The 13,989-nt window shown below is 45.1% G+C and overlaps 1 protein-coding gene across 1 annotated transcript in view; it reads right to left on the bottom strand.

Annotated features, from left to right (window-relative positions):
• Nucleotides 1-3,643: 3,643 nt before the first annotated feature.
• PPM1F (protein phosphatase, Mg2+/Mn2+ dependent 1F) overlaps nucleotides 3,644-13,989 on the bottom strand; it is a 33,100-nt gene continuing 22,754 nt past the window's right edge. Inside the window, exons 4-7 of the mRNA XM_081893397.1 lie at nucleotides 13,487-13,675; nucleotides 9,834-9,977; nucleotides 8,782-8,875; nucleotides 3,644-4,239 (exon numbers count right to left, since the gene is read on the bottom strand). Of these exons, the coding sequence (XP_081749523.1) occupies nucleotides 3,872-4,239; nucleotides 8,782-8,875; nucleotides 9,834-9,977; nucleotides 13,487-13,675 (795 nt within the window). The 3' untranslated portion in view covers nucleotides 3,644-3,871. The remainder of the gene's footprint in view (nucleotides 4,240-8,781; nucleotides 8,876-9,833; nucleotides 9,978-13,486; nucleotides 13,676-13,989) is intronic.

The following is a 13,989-nucleotide window of genomic DNA, read 5'->3' as shown; positions in this document are numbered from 1 at the left end:
GCCTCACTGAAATATATAAGAGTTTTGCCATTTAGTTTCAGTGGGAATGGGGATTGCTGCCCAAAGCTCTTCAAAAGGACACCGCTCCAATATTTTGCTTGAGGAGTACAGTGAGCAGGCGGCAGCATTTTTAGAAGTTGAGTTGAGGATTTAAATGGGGGGGGTAGCATTTAGGTGTGGAGTTCTATCAAGCAACTTCTCAAGAAACAACAACAGATTCTGAAGAAAAGAATCTGTGTTTTTCAACTAACAATGTACTAGTTGTTCTGCATCACATTTCCAACCTGTAACAATATCTACCTGCAAACTGACACATGCATTGAGTGTGTGTATGTAACATGGCATACACACGAGGTTATGTGTGCATTTGTTTTTGGCTCCAACTCAAAGTTAGTGAGCATCAAGCTTAACCTTGTGTGGGAGCAGCATGGAGCAAAGTAGCTGTGAGCTGTTCCCAGGCCCCACATGTTTGTGTGGTCCCAGAAAGCCAGGGATGGGGAACCTCTGGCGAAATTTGACATGGCATGGGTCCTTATTTTGCCTTCGATGACGTTTTCCACAAACCAGAGCCACCTGCCTTGATGTCATATGTGGGCTAAGTAGAGACATGGCAGGATCACCCAGGTGACTGAGTTTCCCATGGGGAACTCCTACTGCACAACCAATTCCTGAAGAAAGGAGGTTCAGCTTACTGTAAACCAGGTCAATGAGTCAATCCTTAAAGTCCAAGAGAATTTATGGTGAGATATTTAAAATACTGCAGGTTCATTAAAAAGGGTAAAGGGACCCCTGACCATAAGGTCCAGTCGCGGACAACTCTGGGGTTGCGGTGCTCATCTCGCTTTATTGGCTGAGGAAGCCGGCATACAGCTTCCGGGTCATGTGGCCAGCATGACTAAGCTGCTTCTGGCAAACCAGAGCGGCGCACGGAAACGCCGTTTACCTTCCCCTACAGAGCGGTACCTATTTATCTACTTGCACTTTGATGTGCTTTCGAACTGCTAGGTGGGCAGGAGCAGGGACCAAACAACGGGAGCTCGCCCCATCGCAGGGATTCGAACCGCTGACTTTCTGATCGGCAAGCCCTTGGCTTTGTGGTTTAACCCACAGCGCCACCCGCATCCCTGCAGGTTCATTAGTCCTCCTTTAAAAAGCCATCCATTTGCCTCACCAATCAGCAGTACTTCCGGCAAACTGGAAACCTTCCCAGATCACAAGAGAAACCAAATCTGCTCTATTAGCAGGCCACTATTAAAGGGCAAATGACACACCTCTCTTAGAGAAGTTTCTGCCCCCAACAACACACAAGGTCTCGTGTTCTTTTTAAAACAGTGTTTCAGAATACAGAGCACTCATTGAATCCAAGTGGCACAAGGCACACACACTGGAACAAGGCAGGATCGTGGGGATTCGAACCGCCGACCTTCTGATCAGCAAGCCCTAGGCTCTGTGGTTTAACCCACAGCGCCACCTGCGTCCTTTCCTCTCGCTAAAGGGGCAGCCAAACATTTCCTTTAGATCAAAATCACACCTTCTTGGGAAAGCTTTAAAAATAGCATGCCCCCCGCAATAATATTTTAAATGAAAAGGTTATTGCCCACACCAGTTCCTGCATACATCAAGAAAGCCTTAAGTGCTTTACAAGTATTTAAATTAACATAATAGATCACCTCCTCAAAATGAATATAAAAACTAACACTTCACACATCATGACAGAAGAAGCAGCCCTTTGCATCTGTGTCAGAATGACATATGGCACTTGAGAGTGGCCAGTTTTAAATACCAGTGGCAAAAAAATAACAGTTATATACATCTAAATCCTGATATAAATAAAGCTTTGAACATAACACACCTTAAAAAAGTCCTCAACCACAGAAGAGTATAAAAATAATAAAATAATAAATGTTATATTCACAATGAGATGCACATAACATGTTCAAACCAGCCCATTGTTCTTAACATTAAGCCATGGTCTGCTTATCTTAGCTGTAGTTTGCTATCCCACCTCGGTCAACTATCTATGGTTTGCCTGTGGCCACCAAACCAGAATATGAAACTATGGTTTGAAGTTGGCTTATAAACTTTGGCTTGCGCTGACCATAGTTTCTTGCTACGTCTACTATCCTGGCGTAATCCTGGATTATTTTGGTGCCCCTCCCCAGATAGGATGTGTGACAAGAGTGGTTAGAAAATGAAATCAACATTAGGCGGAACAAGCTATGGTTAATTTGCTGATCAGTGAGACTTAGTTTGGTTTGTTCCAACAAACCATGGATAAAACAAACCATAGCTTAACACGCCAATGTCTTTTCAAACCGGATGACAAAATAATTTGTCCTTAGTACTTAATAGGCACCAGTAGGATGGAATGGTAAAACCCTGAAAAGCCATTGAATGCTGTCTCCTTGTACACTCAATGGAATGGATAAGGCTCAATCAAGAGTTGTGTTTGTGAACTGGCTGCAACCCACTGCATTAAAATTGCCTCCATGACACTAATGGTGTTTACAAGTAATGGCACCTTCCTATAGATGCTTCCTATGCTGATAGTTTGGTATGTTAGTAGGTATTATTTTCGGAAATGCATTTTCCATTTCAGTATCTAAGCTCCCTTTCTTCTGAAGCCTCATTAACATGTTCTTGATATTCCTTAGTAATATTTTCTTTGGTATGCAATGAAGAGAAGGGGACATCAGCTCTTATGCAAGACAATATTGTGATGTTCCAGTATCTGGTACTTTGTTTAATACTGAATCTGTCCACAGCAATTCACTCATCTTTGGTGAGGGTGTGGTAGCTTATTCACGCTTATCATTAAGTAGCATCTAAATGCAACCCCCTTTAAATGATATTTAAAATTATTCCAGAGGGTTCCGAGTATTGATCTTTAACATACAGTATGCTATTTTACCATCTCCCCAAGAGACAGGGATATGAATGGGCAGGCTTAAAACTACTTCAAAGAAGTAAATGCAAAACCACCAGACTTTTTGAGGCCTTGTGTCTGAGTTGTTTCATGGCAGGTTTTAGATGGGGATTTGCATGACTGAATGCCCCTCCATTTAAAAACAAAACAAAACAAAACCCTCCACAAAACTGTTGTCTCAGAGACCTGGTCCGCACTCAACATTAAAATAAAAACATTTAAAATGAACTATCATTTATTTGTGGTATACAAGCCTTTTTAAATTTCCCTGCTCCTGCGTCATGCACCAGAGGAAACAAGTCACATGAACCGAGCCTTACAGTTCATTTCCTCCACACAAACCATTAGCCAATGTTGGTTCTGACTTATCACTCCTGGTTTGTTTGGAGGAGACAAACCAGGTCGCATCAAGTCAAACTCTGGCTTCGTTTTCTCCTCTGCAGAGATGTTAAACCACTCATGGATGTTAAACCATGTCTTATTTCAAACTGTGGTTTACCACTGCAATCAAATGCAGCCAGAGAGAAGCAAGGTTAGAAGACTTCACTCAGGTATAGTTTGGCTGCACCTAAGAGGGCTGTTGGATTTTTAAAATATTTTTTTCTGTTTTGCACGAAGGGACATTCAGTTATGCATTCCCCGAACCTGCAATCTAAAATTGTACAATCCAGACACTGGCCAGAGTTATGGAAGAACCATAGACCAGACCCATTGAAATCCACAGGCATGACTAGTTTATGTCCACTGATTTCTAAAGGGCCTACTCTTGAGCAGCTTAGTTGAAGACAACTCTGGGTTCTGAAATACTTAAGTTCTTGCATCTTGTCTGCCACACAATAGCTTTCATTTTCCAGTGGTAAAAGGATTCCCACCCCCATTTGAACTTGCTTACGTTTGGATGTTGTGCTTTAAATGGATTTGATAGTCACCCTTTCGTCTTCCATTTCAATGGTTCTTCTCGGAGCTGAAAAAGTTAAGGAGTGGGTTCCCTGTGCAGTCGTCAGCAGAGCAGCTTCTAGGGTCTCTGAGGCAGTCGGACATGATGTCTTTGGGCTCCCTTAGAAACACCACCAGGACAGTGATGTTGTCACTGGATCCACTTTCCTTTGCGGCCGCCACCAGCCTCTCCGCAGTCTTGAGGCCGTCCCCTTTGTTTTGCATTAAGTGCTCTAGAACATGGTCCACCACCTCAAATGGTTGGATGGTGTCAAAGAATCCGTCGCAAGCAAGAAGCACATAATCTTCGGCACCAGTTAGCTCAAACGATGCACTATCTGCACAGCCGGAGATATAAGGCTTTTGGAGTGGGTCGCCTAAAAAAGCAAGCAGGAGAGAATGAAGTAAATTACCACACGAGGTACAAAATCCCAACTGCCCCATTCCTTTTTCAGAGCCGTCAACCTTTGCCTTTGTTTAAGGCGAAGCTCTAAATCAGGGTTTCCCAAACTTGGGTTTCCAACTGTTGTTGGAATACAACTCCCATCAACCCTAACTAGCAGGGCCAGTGGTCAAGGATTATGGAAATTGCAGTCCAAAAACGGCTAGGGACACAAGTTTGGGAAACGTTGCTCTAAACCAGGGGTGCCCAAACTTTTTTCAAAGAGGGCCAGATTTGATGAAATGAACATGTGTGAAGGCCGACCAATGTTGTTGGCCCCCAAGACGGACCTTTATACATGCCTGCTCTAAACCAAGGTTGGGTGATCTGCATGCCAAGCCAACCTTTGTGACCTGACAAGGCCCTCCTACAGCTGAGGAGAAAACACTGCAAACGGCAGTGTAGGGACAGTGATCTTGTGTATATTTATTTCGTTCCAGGTATCTGTATACTAAGGGACGCAGGTGGCGCTGTGGGTTAAACCACAGAGCCTAGGACTTGCCGATCAGAAGGTCGGCAGTTCGAATCCCCGCGGCGGGGTGAGCTCCCATTGCTCGGTCCCTGCTCCTGCCAACCTAGCAGTTCGAAAGCATGTTAAAGTGCAAGTAGATAAATAGGTACCGCTCCGGCGGGAAGGTAAACGGCGTTTCTGTGCACTGCTCTGGTTCACCAGAAGCGGCTTAGTCATGCTGGCCACGTGACCCGGAAGCTGTACGCCGGCTCCCTCGGCCAATAAAGCAAGATGAGCGCTGCAACCCCAGAGTCAGCCATGACTGGACCTAATGGTCAGGGGTCCCTTTGCCTTTTTATCTGTATACTACTTAATATGTTAAGTTAAAAACCACACGAAGATGAAGCACAATTAAAAATCATCCAAACAAATAAGGAGCAGGGGGGGGCTTTAATCTTCCCACCCCAGGTCTGCCAGCGCTTCTGATCCAATGAAGGCCACTTCTCTGCACTTCTCTATTTCAATGGGAAGGTAGTCAGATAGGGAGAGTCATCTTTGTGCATCTATCTCTCCATTCAAACCTTCGCCTTAGCACAACAAACAGGTAATGGGGCTGGAAGAAGCACAATTTATCCTTGCTAGGATGGAGAGAAGTCTGCTCTGCACTTCCCCAGCAGAGAAGCCACTTTGGAAAGCAGGGGTTTGGTTGTCTATCGCAAATGTAGTCACTGCTTTGAAAGAGTTGTCTTTCTGTGTGTGTGATCAAATGCGGTGTATGAAAAAAAAGAGCGTGTGTACATGTGCATTCACCCCAGCCATGCCACAGGCATCCACCCACAGGCCTCTTCGGAAGAAATTGTTGCTGTAAAGGTCTTTCAAAAATCCCATTGCAGGCAGGTGGTGAACCAGAATTACAGCGCTAGAACTGAAGGTTTTCCATGGATAAGTGAAAAATCTTGTTGATCTTCCCAAAGGGTTTACTTTCTTTCTTTTTTAAAAAAGCTTCCCTTGAAATCCTCAAATGTTTTGCCTAAGCAGGAACTTGCAGATTTTGCCTTGATTTACATTTGCTTTAATGTAACTCCTTTTTTTGGGGGGGGGGGGGAGAAGCATAGGAACACAGCATGGCTTGAAGGAGTTCCTGTGATGAACAACATGCCAGCCAAGATGGTGCAGGGAGAATGAGGACCAATATTTTTGTGCCGTTTTCTTTACTTAAAAAGAAAGAGAGTTTCTGGACACCTCTGACTTCCCACTTCCAAAGGCTTCCTTGTGTCAGGCAGTAAGACAGATGGGAATGTCTGACCAACTCCCATTCTAACAGGAAGAGACTTTAGGCCCCGCCTTCCTGGTTCCCCTACCTCACTGTCAAATGTCTTCCTATCTCCGAATTATGGGAGAACCATAATTTGCGATAACTGCAGTTTAGAATCCCAGCCGTTGTTGAAGCTCCCGAAGATGCAAATTGCGGATTAGAACTGCTTGTCTGATTTTGTTTCCCCTCCTCTCGGCACACTGTTTCATAAGCTCCTAAGTTCTCTCTCGTCTCCATGGTGCAGCAGCTTCGAAGGCAGAGCAACGGCAGTAACTATGCATTCTTAATTCAGGAATCGCGCCAAGCCAAACTTAGCACAAACCATGGTTTGCAAATCTGTGTCAAACCATAGGTTCCAACTTTGGTATTGCAAACCAGGCGTTGTCAGTTCACGCAAAGCTTCCTTAGCTGTGGTTTGGCATGGTGTCTTAAATGAGCCCCAGAATGCGGCTGCAGTCCTCCAGCTCATTATTCTGTTTTCCAGGGCACTTCTCAATGCAGTGATATGAATGTTGCAGCAAGTGGTTCTGCCTCTTCACACACAGTTGGAGTCTGAAAACTGAGTCTTGCTTTGCTGTAGGCAGCATCATGTCTAATGTCTAATACTGGCAAGGGAGTAGATTTTCACCGGTGAGCTACTGATGAAACAAACACACCCACATGCATATAGAATTATTTTAAATGTTAAAACCCATTATGTTGCCTTTCTGTCTCCCAACCCCCGCAAGAAGGTTAAACACGTAAAATATGCAACTACTTGTAAAAGCAGTTAATCAAAATTAAGGAACGCTTCTATGAATTAATTTGGAAATGCCTCTGGTTTGTTTCCCCTTCTGGATTTTTTGTTTTTTGTTTTTCTTGGAAGCTTTGGTACTTTGCTGCTTAGAATCATAAAATTGCAGGGTTGGAAATTACCCCCAAAGATCATCTAGTCCAACCCCCAGCAATGCCATCACGCCCCGCCCCACCCCATCGTAATCTTATTAAAGACACATCCTACAACTGAAAAGTAAAAAAGGACTTCTGCCCTAAAGTTTAGAGAAAGTTGTGTTAGTTGAATGACAAAAAAAGATAAGTGCAGTGTAGTTTAGTGGTTAGGCATGGGTAGGCAAACTAAGCCCTGGGGGCCGGATCCGGCCCAATCGCCTTCTCAATCTGGCCAGTGGACAGTCCGGGAATCAGCGTGTTTTTGATATATACCATAATGCTGAAAACCAGATACCGCCCAGCCCTAATGGTGGGTCACTTTTGGGAGACCATGCCAAAACTGTGGTGCCTATTGCTTCACACATACAGTGGTACCTCGGGTTACATACACTTCAGGTTACATACGCTTCAGGTTACATACACTTCAGGTTACAGAGTCTGCTAACCCAGAAATATTACCTCGGGTTAAGAACTTTGCTTCAAGATGAGAACAGAAATTGTGCTCTGGCGGCGCGGCAGCAGCAGGAGGCCCCATTAGCTAAAGTGGTGCTTCAGGTTAAGAACAGTTTCAGGTTAAAAACGGACCTCCAGAACGAATTAAGTACTTAACCCGAGGTACCACTATAGTCTTATTCCCAGGAGCACAGAGCAGGGCTTTCAGATGACTCACGGAAGGAGGCAGTTCACATGGCAGAAACAGAAAGCACTCAGCATGATAATCAACATTTATCAAAAATTGACCTAGGATATTTATTTATCCTAGGATATTTATTTATTTATTTATTTATTTATTTATTTATCAACGCGGTTGGCGCTGTGGGTTAAACCACAGAGCCTAGGACTTGCCGATCACAAGGTCGGCAGTTCGAATGCCCGCGACAGGGTGAGCTCCCGTTGCTCGGTCCCTGCTCCTGCCCACCTAGCAGTTCAAAAGCACGTCAAAGTGCAAGTAGATAAATAGGTACCGCTCCAGCGGGAAGGTAAACGGCGTTTCCGTGCGCTGCTCTGGTTCGCCAGAAGCGGCTTAGTCATGCTGGCCACATGACCCGGAAGCTGTACTCTGGCTCCCTCGGCCAGTAAAGCGAGATGAGTGCCGCAGCCCCAGAGTCGGCCATGACTGGACCTAATGGTCAGGGGTTCCTTTACCTTTATTTATTTATTAAAACACATTTTTATATTACATTTGGCCCTAAAAAAGCTCCCCCCCCCAGCATTTTGCAAAAAGTTATCGAGTGAAGAGGGGAAACGATCCACGACTTCTCAATAGGAGTGAATGCTTGGGCCATTTCAGGAGGCACAACTATAATAATAAAATAGTTTTACAGATGCTTCGAGGAAGGAGCTGCAAGAGCAGAATTCTTCGGTGTGCACTGTCAGGTTTGTGTTACTATGGCAATGTACCACATGGAACAATTATTAATGTAGGTGCAATAACGGCAGCAATTCAGTCCAAGGTTAGGAAAATGCTGCAGTGTCTGTTGGTAAGGGGGAAAAAATGGCCTTGTGCAGTTAGGATATGGCTGCTTTTGTCGTGTTCGTTACAGATTTCCACAAAAGCCCTGCAGTATCAAACCATTCCCTGTGTGTGTGTTATTTGTGAAGTTTCTAGCTGTCAAGGCTGTGCTTTGAAATAACTTCCAAACTGATGCGGAACGCAAAGTTGTGAACGGCGGTAGAACAAACAACTGCCGCCCCATCACACTTACATGCTGACAATATTTCATTAGAGCTAAATATGGTAAATGAACACATTAGGGCTGATGTTCTTCAAGGGCATGGCTTACCGATCGCTCTGGAAACAGCCAGGGTTCCATTGACACGCCAGCAGTCCATGTAGATAAGGCAGCCTCCTAAGGCTTCTATGCGTTGTCTCTCATCCTAAATAAACAACAACAACAAAAGCTCACTAAATCTATAGGTGTAGGTGTGACAGGCACTGGAAGCACAGTACCAACCAGCCTAGGGATATATGGAGGCAGCAATTTCTATTCTGCCCTGTGTTCATTGCAATCAGCCCTGTTTCCATTCTACTGCAGGTCAGCTTCCGCTAAAAACTTATTTTAAATTGGAATGCTATTGTATTACTTATTAATTTTTATACTGTCCTTCATCGTAGGATCACAGGCTCGCTTAATTCTGCACCAGCTGAAGTTTCCGAACAGACTTCACAGGCAGCCCAACACACAACATCAAACATTAAAAATTTCCCTATGTCTTCATATGTCTTCTAAAAGTCAGATAGTTGTTTATTTCCTTGACATCTGATGGGATGGTGTTCCACAGGGCGGGTGTCACTACTGAGAAGGCCCTCTGTCTGGTTCCCTGTAGCCTCACTTCTCACAGTGAGGGAACCGCCAGAAGGCCCTCAGAGCTGGACCTCAGTGCCCGGGCTGAATGATGGGGATGGAGACGCTCCTTCAGGTATACTGGGCCGAGGCCGTTTAGGGCTTTAAAGCTCAGCACCAACACTTGGAACTGTGCTCAGAAACTTACTGGGAGCCAATGTAGGTCTTTCAGGGCCAGTGTCAAGAGAAGAAGAGGAGGAGTTTGGATTTGACATCCCACTTTATCAGTACCCTAAGGAGTCTCAAAGCAGCTAACAATCTCCTTTCCCTTCCTCACCCACAACAAACACTCTGTGAGGTGAGTGAGGCTGAAAGACTACAGGGACGTGTGACCAGCCCAAGGTCACCCAGCAGCTGCATGTGGAGGAGTGGGGAATCGAACCTGGTTCACCAGATTACGAGTCCCCCGCTTTTAACCACTACACCACACTGGTGTACATACACAAGAGGCCAAGAGCTTTGTGGGGGAAACTCAAAGAAGCAGTAGTTACCTCTCTCTCTGGCTTGTGAGGTTCCATCAGGGTTATAGCTTTCCCTTGCTGGACTAGCATTACCTGTGAGTCGCCAAGCCAAGCTATATGTAACTTGTTCCCAACAATCAAGGCAGCCACACCTGTGCTACCGTTGCGCAGCTTCTGTATAGTTTGAAGAGAGAGAGAGAGAGAAGGGGGAGTCAATGTTATAAAGAGCCTTTAAAAGGATGAAATGAAACTGTGTGGGGAGAATTGGTGCTCATTATTTAACCGTGCATCAAAGATCATAGAAACTCTGTTAGCGATGTAAAAAGCATTAGAGTGAATTCACACTAGCCTTTTGTTGCTATTGTTGTGATGACTTCTATCCGGTTGTTCAAAACATGTCAAGAAATAAAATGCAACTAGTTACTGTGTGCCTGGATGACTCTGGGTGACTTCTCCCAGAGTGCTGGGAGTTATTGCGTACTCCAGATGACTTCTCCCAGCAGTTTCATGTAGATGACAACAAGCATGGGGGGAGCAAGGGAAGAACAGAACTCTGAGACATGCTGTAGGCTGATAAATGTTTTGCTACCATCTTCTGAGATTGGTTATCCAAGAAGGAATGCAGGCACTGTTAACGCTGCTCCTCTGAGGAGTCCCATCCCAGACAACCGATCCAGAGGGACAGCATGGTCAATGAAATCAAAAGCTGTTGAGAGATCCAGAAAGACCCCAACATTCATCAACGTTGGCCTAAATTAAACCTTTCACCTCCTCTGATTTGTGGACACTCAGTCCTTCCCCAGTGTAAGGCACTAATCAGGGCAACCAAGGCTGTTTTTGCCCCAATGTTGAGCCTAAACCCAGACTGGAAAGGATCCAAATTACCTGTATTATCCGACACCACTCATGTATTCAAAAACTATTGCAACAGAAGATGCTCCTAAAGATATTGGTTTGTTTCTATTCCATACAGTGCTGGCAGTCATACACTTTTCAATGAGTGCTTTCAAACATCTATTACAATCAGCCACCGCAGTGGTCAACGTGAGAAGGTACAATCAGATAGAGAGATCTAGTGCTTGCATTAACATAAATTATAAGCATTAAATATTAAAACAAACAAACAAGAGGTTTGCAGTATTCCCAGAACAATGTTGTGGGCTGTATTCATCAAGCGGGGGGTTGGGTGGAGGTGGCCCACTCAGGAATATAACAAGCCCCTCTCTCTGAACGATCAGGTTTAATTGAAAAAGCAAAGTCTGTTGCACTTTTCAGCTGGAACAAAGTGTGCGGGCTCACTAAGCAGTAAAGCTGTTCCTGTTTTCCTGTGTTCTGATCAAGGAGGATAAAGGCAGAATTCCCAGAGCGGTTGAGCAATCAATCCTTCTTCCAGGGAACTCTTGGAATTATAGGTCTGTAAGGCAGAGAAAGGGACACGGGTGGCGCTGTGGGCAGTGGCGTAGCATGGGGGAGTGCAGGGGGGCCGGCCGCACTGGGCACAACATCGGGGGGGGGGGACTCGAGTGCTCAAATCCACGGGTTAGGGGGCGCAAATTACTTGCCTTGCCCCGGGTGCTGACAACCCACGCTACGCCACTGGCTGTGGGTTAAACCACAGAGCCTAGGATTTGCCGATCAGAAGGTTGGTGGTTCGAATCCCCGCAAGGGGTGAGCTCCCGTTGCTCGGTCCCTGCTCTTGCCAACCTAGCAGTTTGAAAGCATGTCAAAGTGCAAGTAGATAAATAGGTACCACTCTGGCAGGAAAGTAAACGGTGTTTCCGTGCGCTGCTCTGGTTCGCCAGAAGCGGCTCAGTCATGCTGGCCACATGACCCGGAAGCTGTACGCCGGCTCCCTCAGCCAATAAAGCGAGATGAGCGCCGCAACCCCAGAGTCGGCCACGACTGGACCTAATGGTCAGGGTTCCCTTTACCTTTACTTTACCTAAGGCAAAAAAAGGCCTCCGAACAACTCTCAGCACCTACTGTTCGCAGATTCTTCGGGGATGCCATGACTGCTTAAAGTGGCACGACACTGCTTTAAATGGATAGTACAGATGGGGAAAGACAGAACTGTCATCACAGACAGAGAGAGGGAATTCTATCCACATGGGGACAGTAGAGGAGAATGGTTGGCGTAATTAATGAGAAGAGATTTTTGGTGGCTGAGCCTGGTATAGTGAGAAGAGTGAAGATCATAGACAGGGGGACACACACACACACACACACACACACACTCACACACACCGTGTTATTTCTAGTGTTTTAACTTTGTAGCATCTGTTTTGTGAGAACCACCCAGAGGACTCTTTATATAAGTCAATAGATGCATGTCAAAAAACCCAAAATAAAATATATTGGAAGGAAAGCTACTATTCTGCCTAGTAAGGTAAAAGCTAAAGCCGACCCCTGGATGGTTAAGTTCAGTCAAAGGTGACTATGGGATGCAGAGTTCATCTCGCTTCAGGTCAAGGGAGCTGGCATTTGTCCACAGACAGCTTTCCGGGTCATGTGGCCAGCAAGACTAAACTGCTTCTGGCACAACAGAACACCGTGGTGAAAACCAGAGCGCATGGAAACGCCATTTAACTTCCCGCCACAGCAGTACCTATTTATCTACTTGCACTTTTTAGCATGCTTTCGAAGTGCTAGGTCAGCAGGAGCAGGGACAGAGCAACAGGAGCTCACCCCGTTGCATGGATTTGAACTGCCGACCTTCCGATCAGCAAGCCCAAGAGGCTTAGTGGTTTAGACCACAGTGCCACCCGCTCCCTAGTACTAACTGCCAGTCTGGCCTCAAGAAAGTTCTGGGCATTTTGTGGTTCAATGATTGTGCTTAGGGATTGTCCCGCTATGTACATAGGGAGTGTCAAATGGTAGTTGATTAACCTTCGCGAATGCCCACCTTGTTTCTAAACAGGTCAATTAGAGGTCTGGATTATGCTTCAAGGTTCTAAAAAGTGCTCTATTTAGTTGCAAACCAATGCAGTTTTGATTTTTTAAACAGTTCGTATACATGCTTGTTCAGAAAATATACAAATTGCATAGCTGGAAAACAGGTTTTTAAAAGCACTCCCCCCCCCCCTTGCTATTTAAATCACTTTGATTTGCAACCTGTCCATTTCAGCATTATTTTGGAATGGCTGGCCCACCAAATCACCTTGTAATCTACTACGCTATACGAGTTTCCTTACTTAATCTCTCTCACACTATGCTACCATTCAAACAAGAGAAACCACCCTGCTTATAGCTCAGGTTCCCAATTTACCTAAATTAGAAAGAAGGAATCGGCTACAGCAGCCTAATCCCAGATGCAGTTTCTCCTAATTCTTGACATATGTACTGTAGCCCATCATTCCCTGGATCCTTGCATGAGTGACAGTGAACAGAAAGTAACCTGGAAGAACCTACTGGGCTTAAAAAAAAACATGGCTACCCCTCTGGAAAGACCCCAACATCCATCAACATTGGCCTAAATTAAACCTTTCACCTCCTCTGATTTGTGGACAATGATTCTTAGGCAAACGTCTATTAAGTGAACCAATAAATTATTTACCCGGGATTTTCTGCAACGCTACAGAAAAGCCAATTACCAAGAGGGCACATTTCTCAGCGCTCAGCTTCCCTGTACCCACTGGCGAGCCAACAATCTACAATTACTGCAGTACTCGCCTCTCTCCACTCACCTCCCTCCTGGCTTTAGCAAGGAACATTTCATCTGTTTTCTGGAAAGATTCCCTCAAGGCCTCCACCGGGTTTTTCAGAAGGTCTTTGTGATGTGCCACATTTACGTGCAAGTGAGCGGCTGCATAGTTAGCCGCATCTATTCCTCCGTGACCATCAAACACGGCGAAGTACGCTCGGTCCACCTCATCCTTTCGGAGGCAAGGACATGTAAAGAGAAGGCAAAGGTAATTTTTTACCACATGTGACTTCTTTTGTGAATGTATTGGAATGGCCCTACTGGGCTGCAGAACCTTTTCAGTGATAATTTCATTGCTATATCTTTCCCCCCCATAAAACTCTTTCAGGTTTTTCTACACTCAAGCGGCATATAATTTTTTTATGAAATAAATAAAAAATAAGTAGAAAAATAACCAATACGGGGGACCTTGAAGCATAAACAGTAACAAGACCCAAGATAAATAATCCAATACAACAGGTGTGCTACTTTGCTGAGCAACAGGTT

Source organism: Podarcis melisellensis (genome assembly GCF_964234715.1).
Source record: "Podarcis melisellensis genome assembly, chromosome: 16".
NCBI lineage: Eukaryota > Metazoa > Chordata > Lepidosauria > Squamata > Lacertidae > Podarcis > Podarcis melisellensis.
This window is presented reverse-complemented; position numbering and strand designations above follow the sequence as displayed.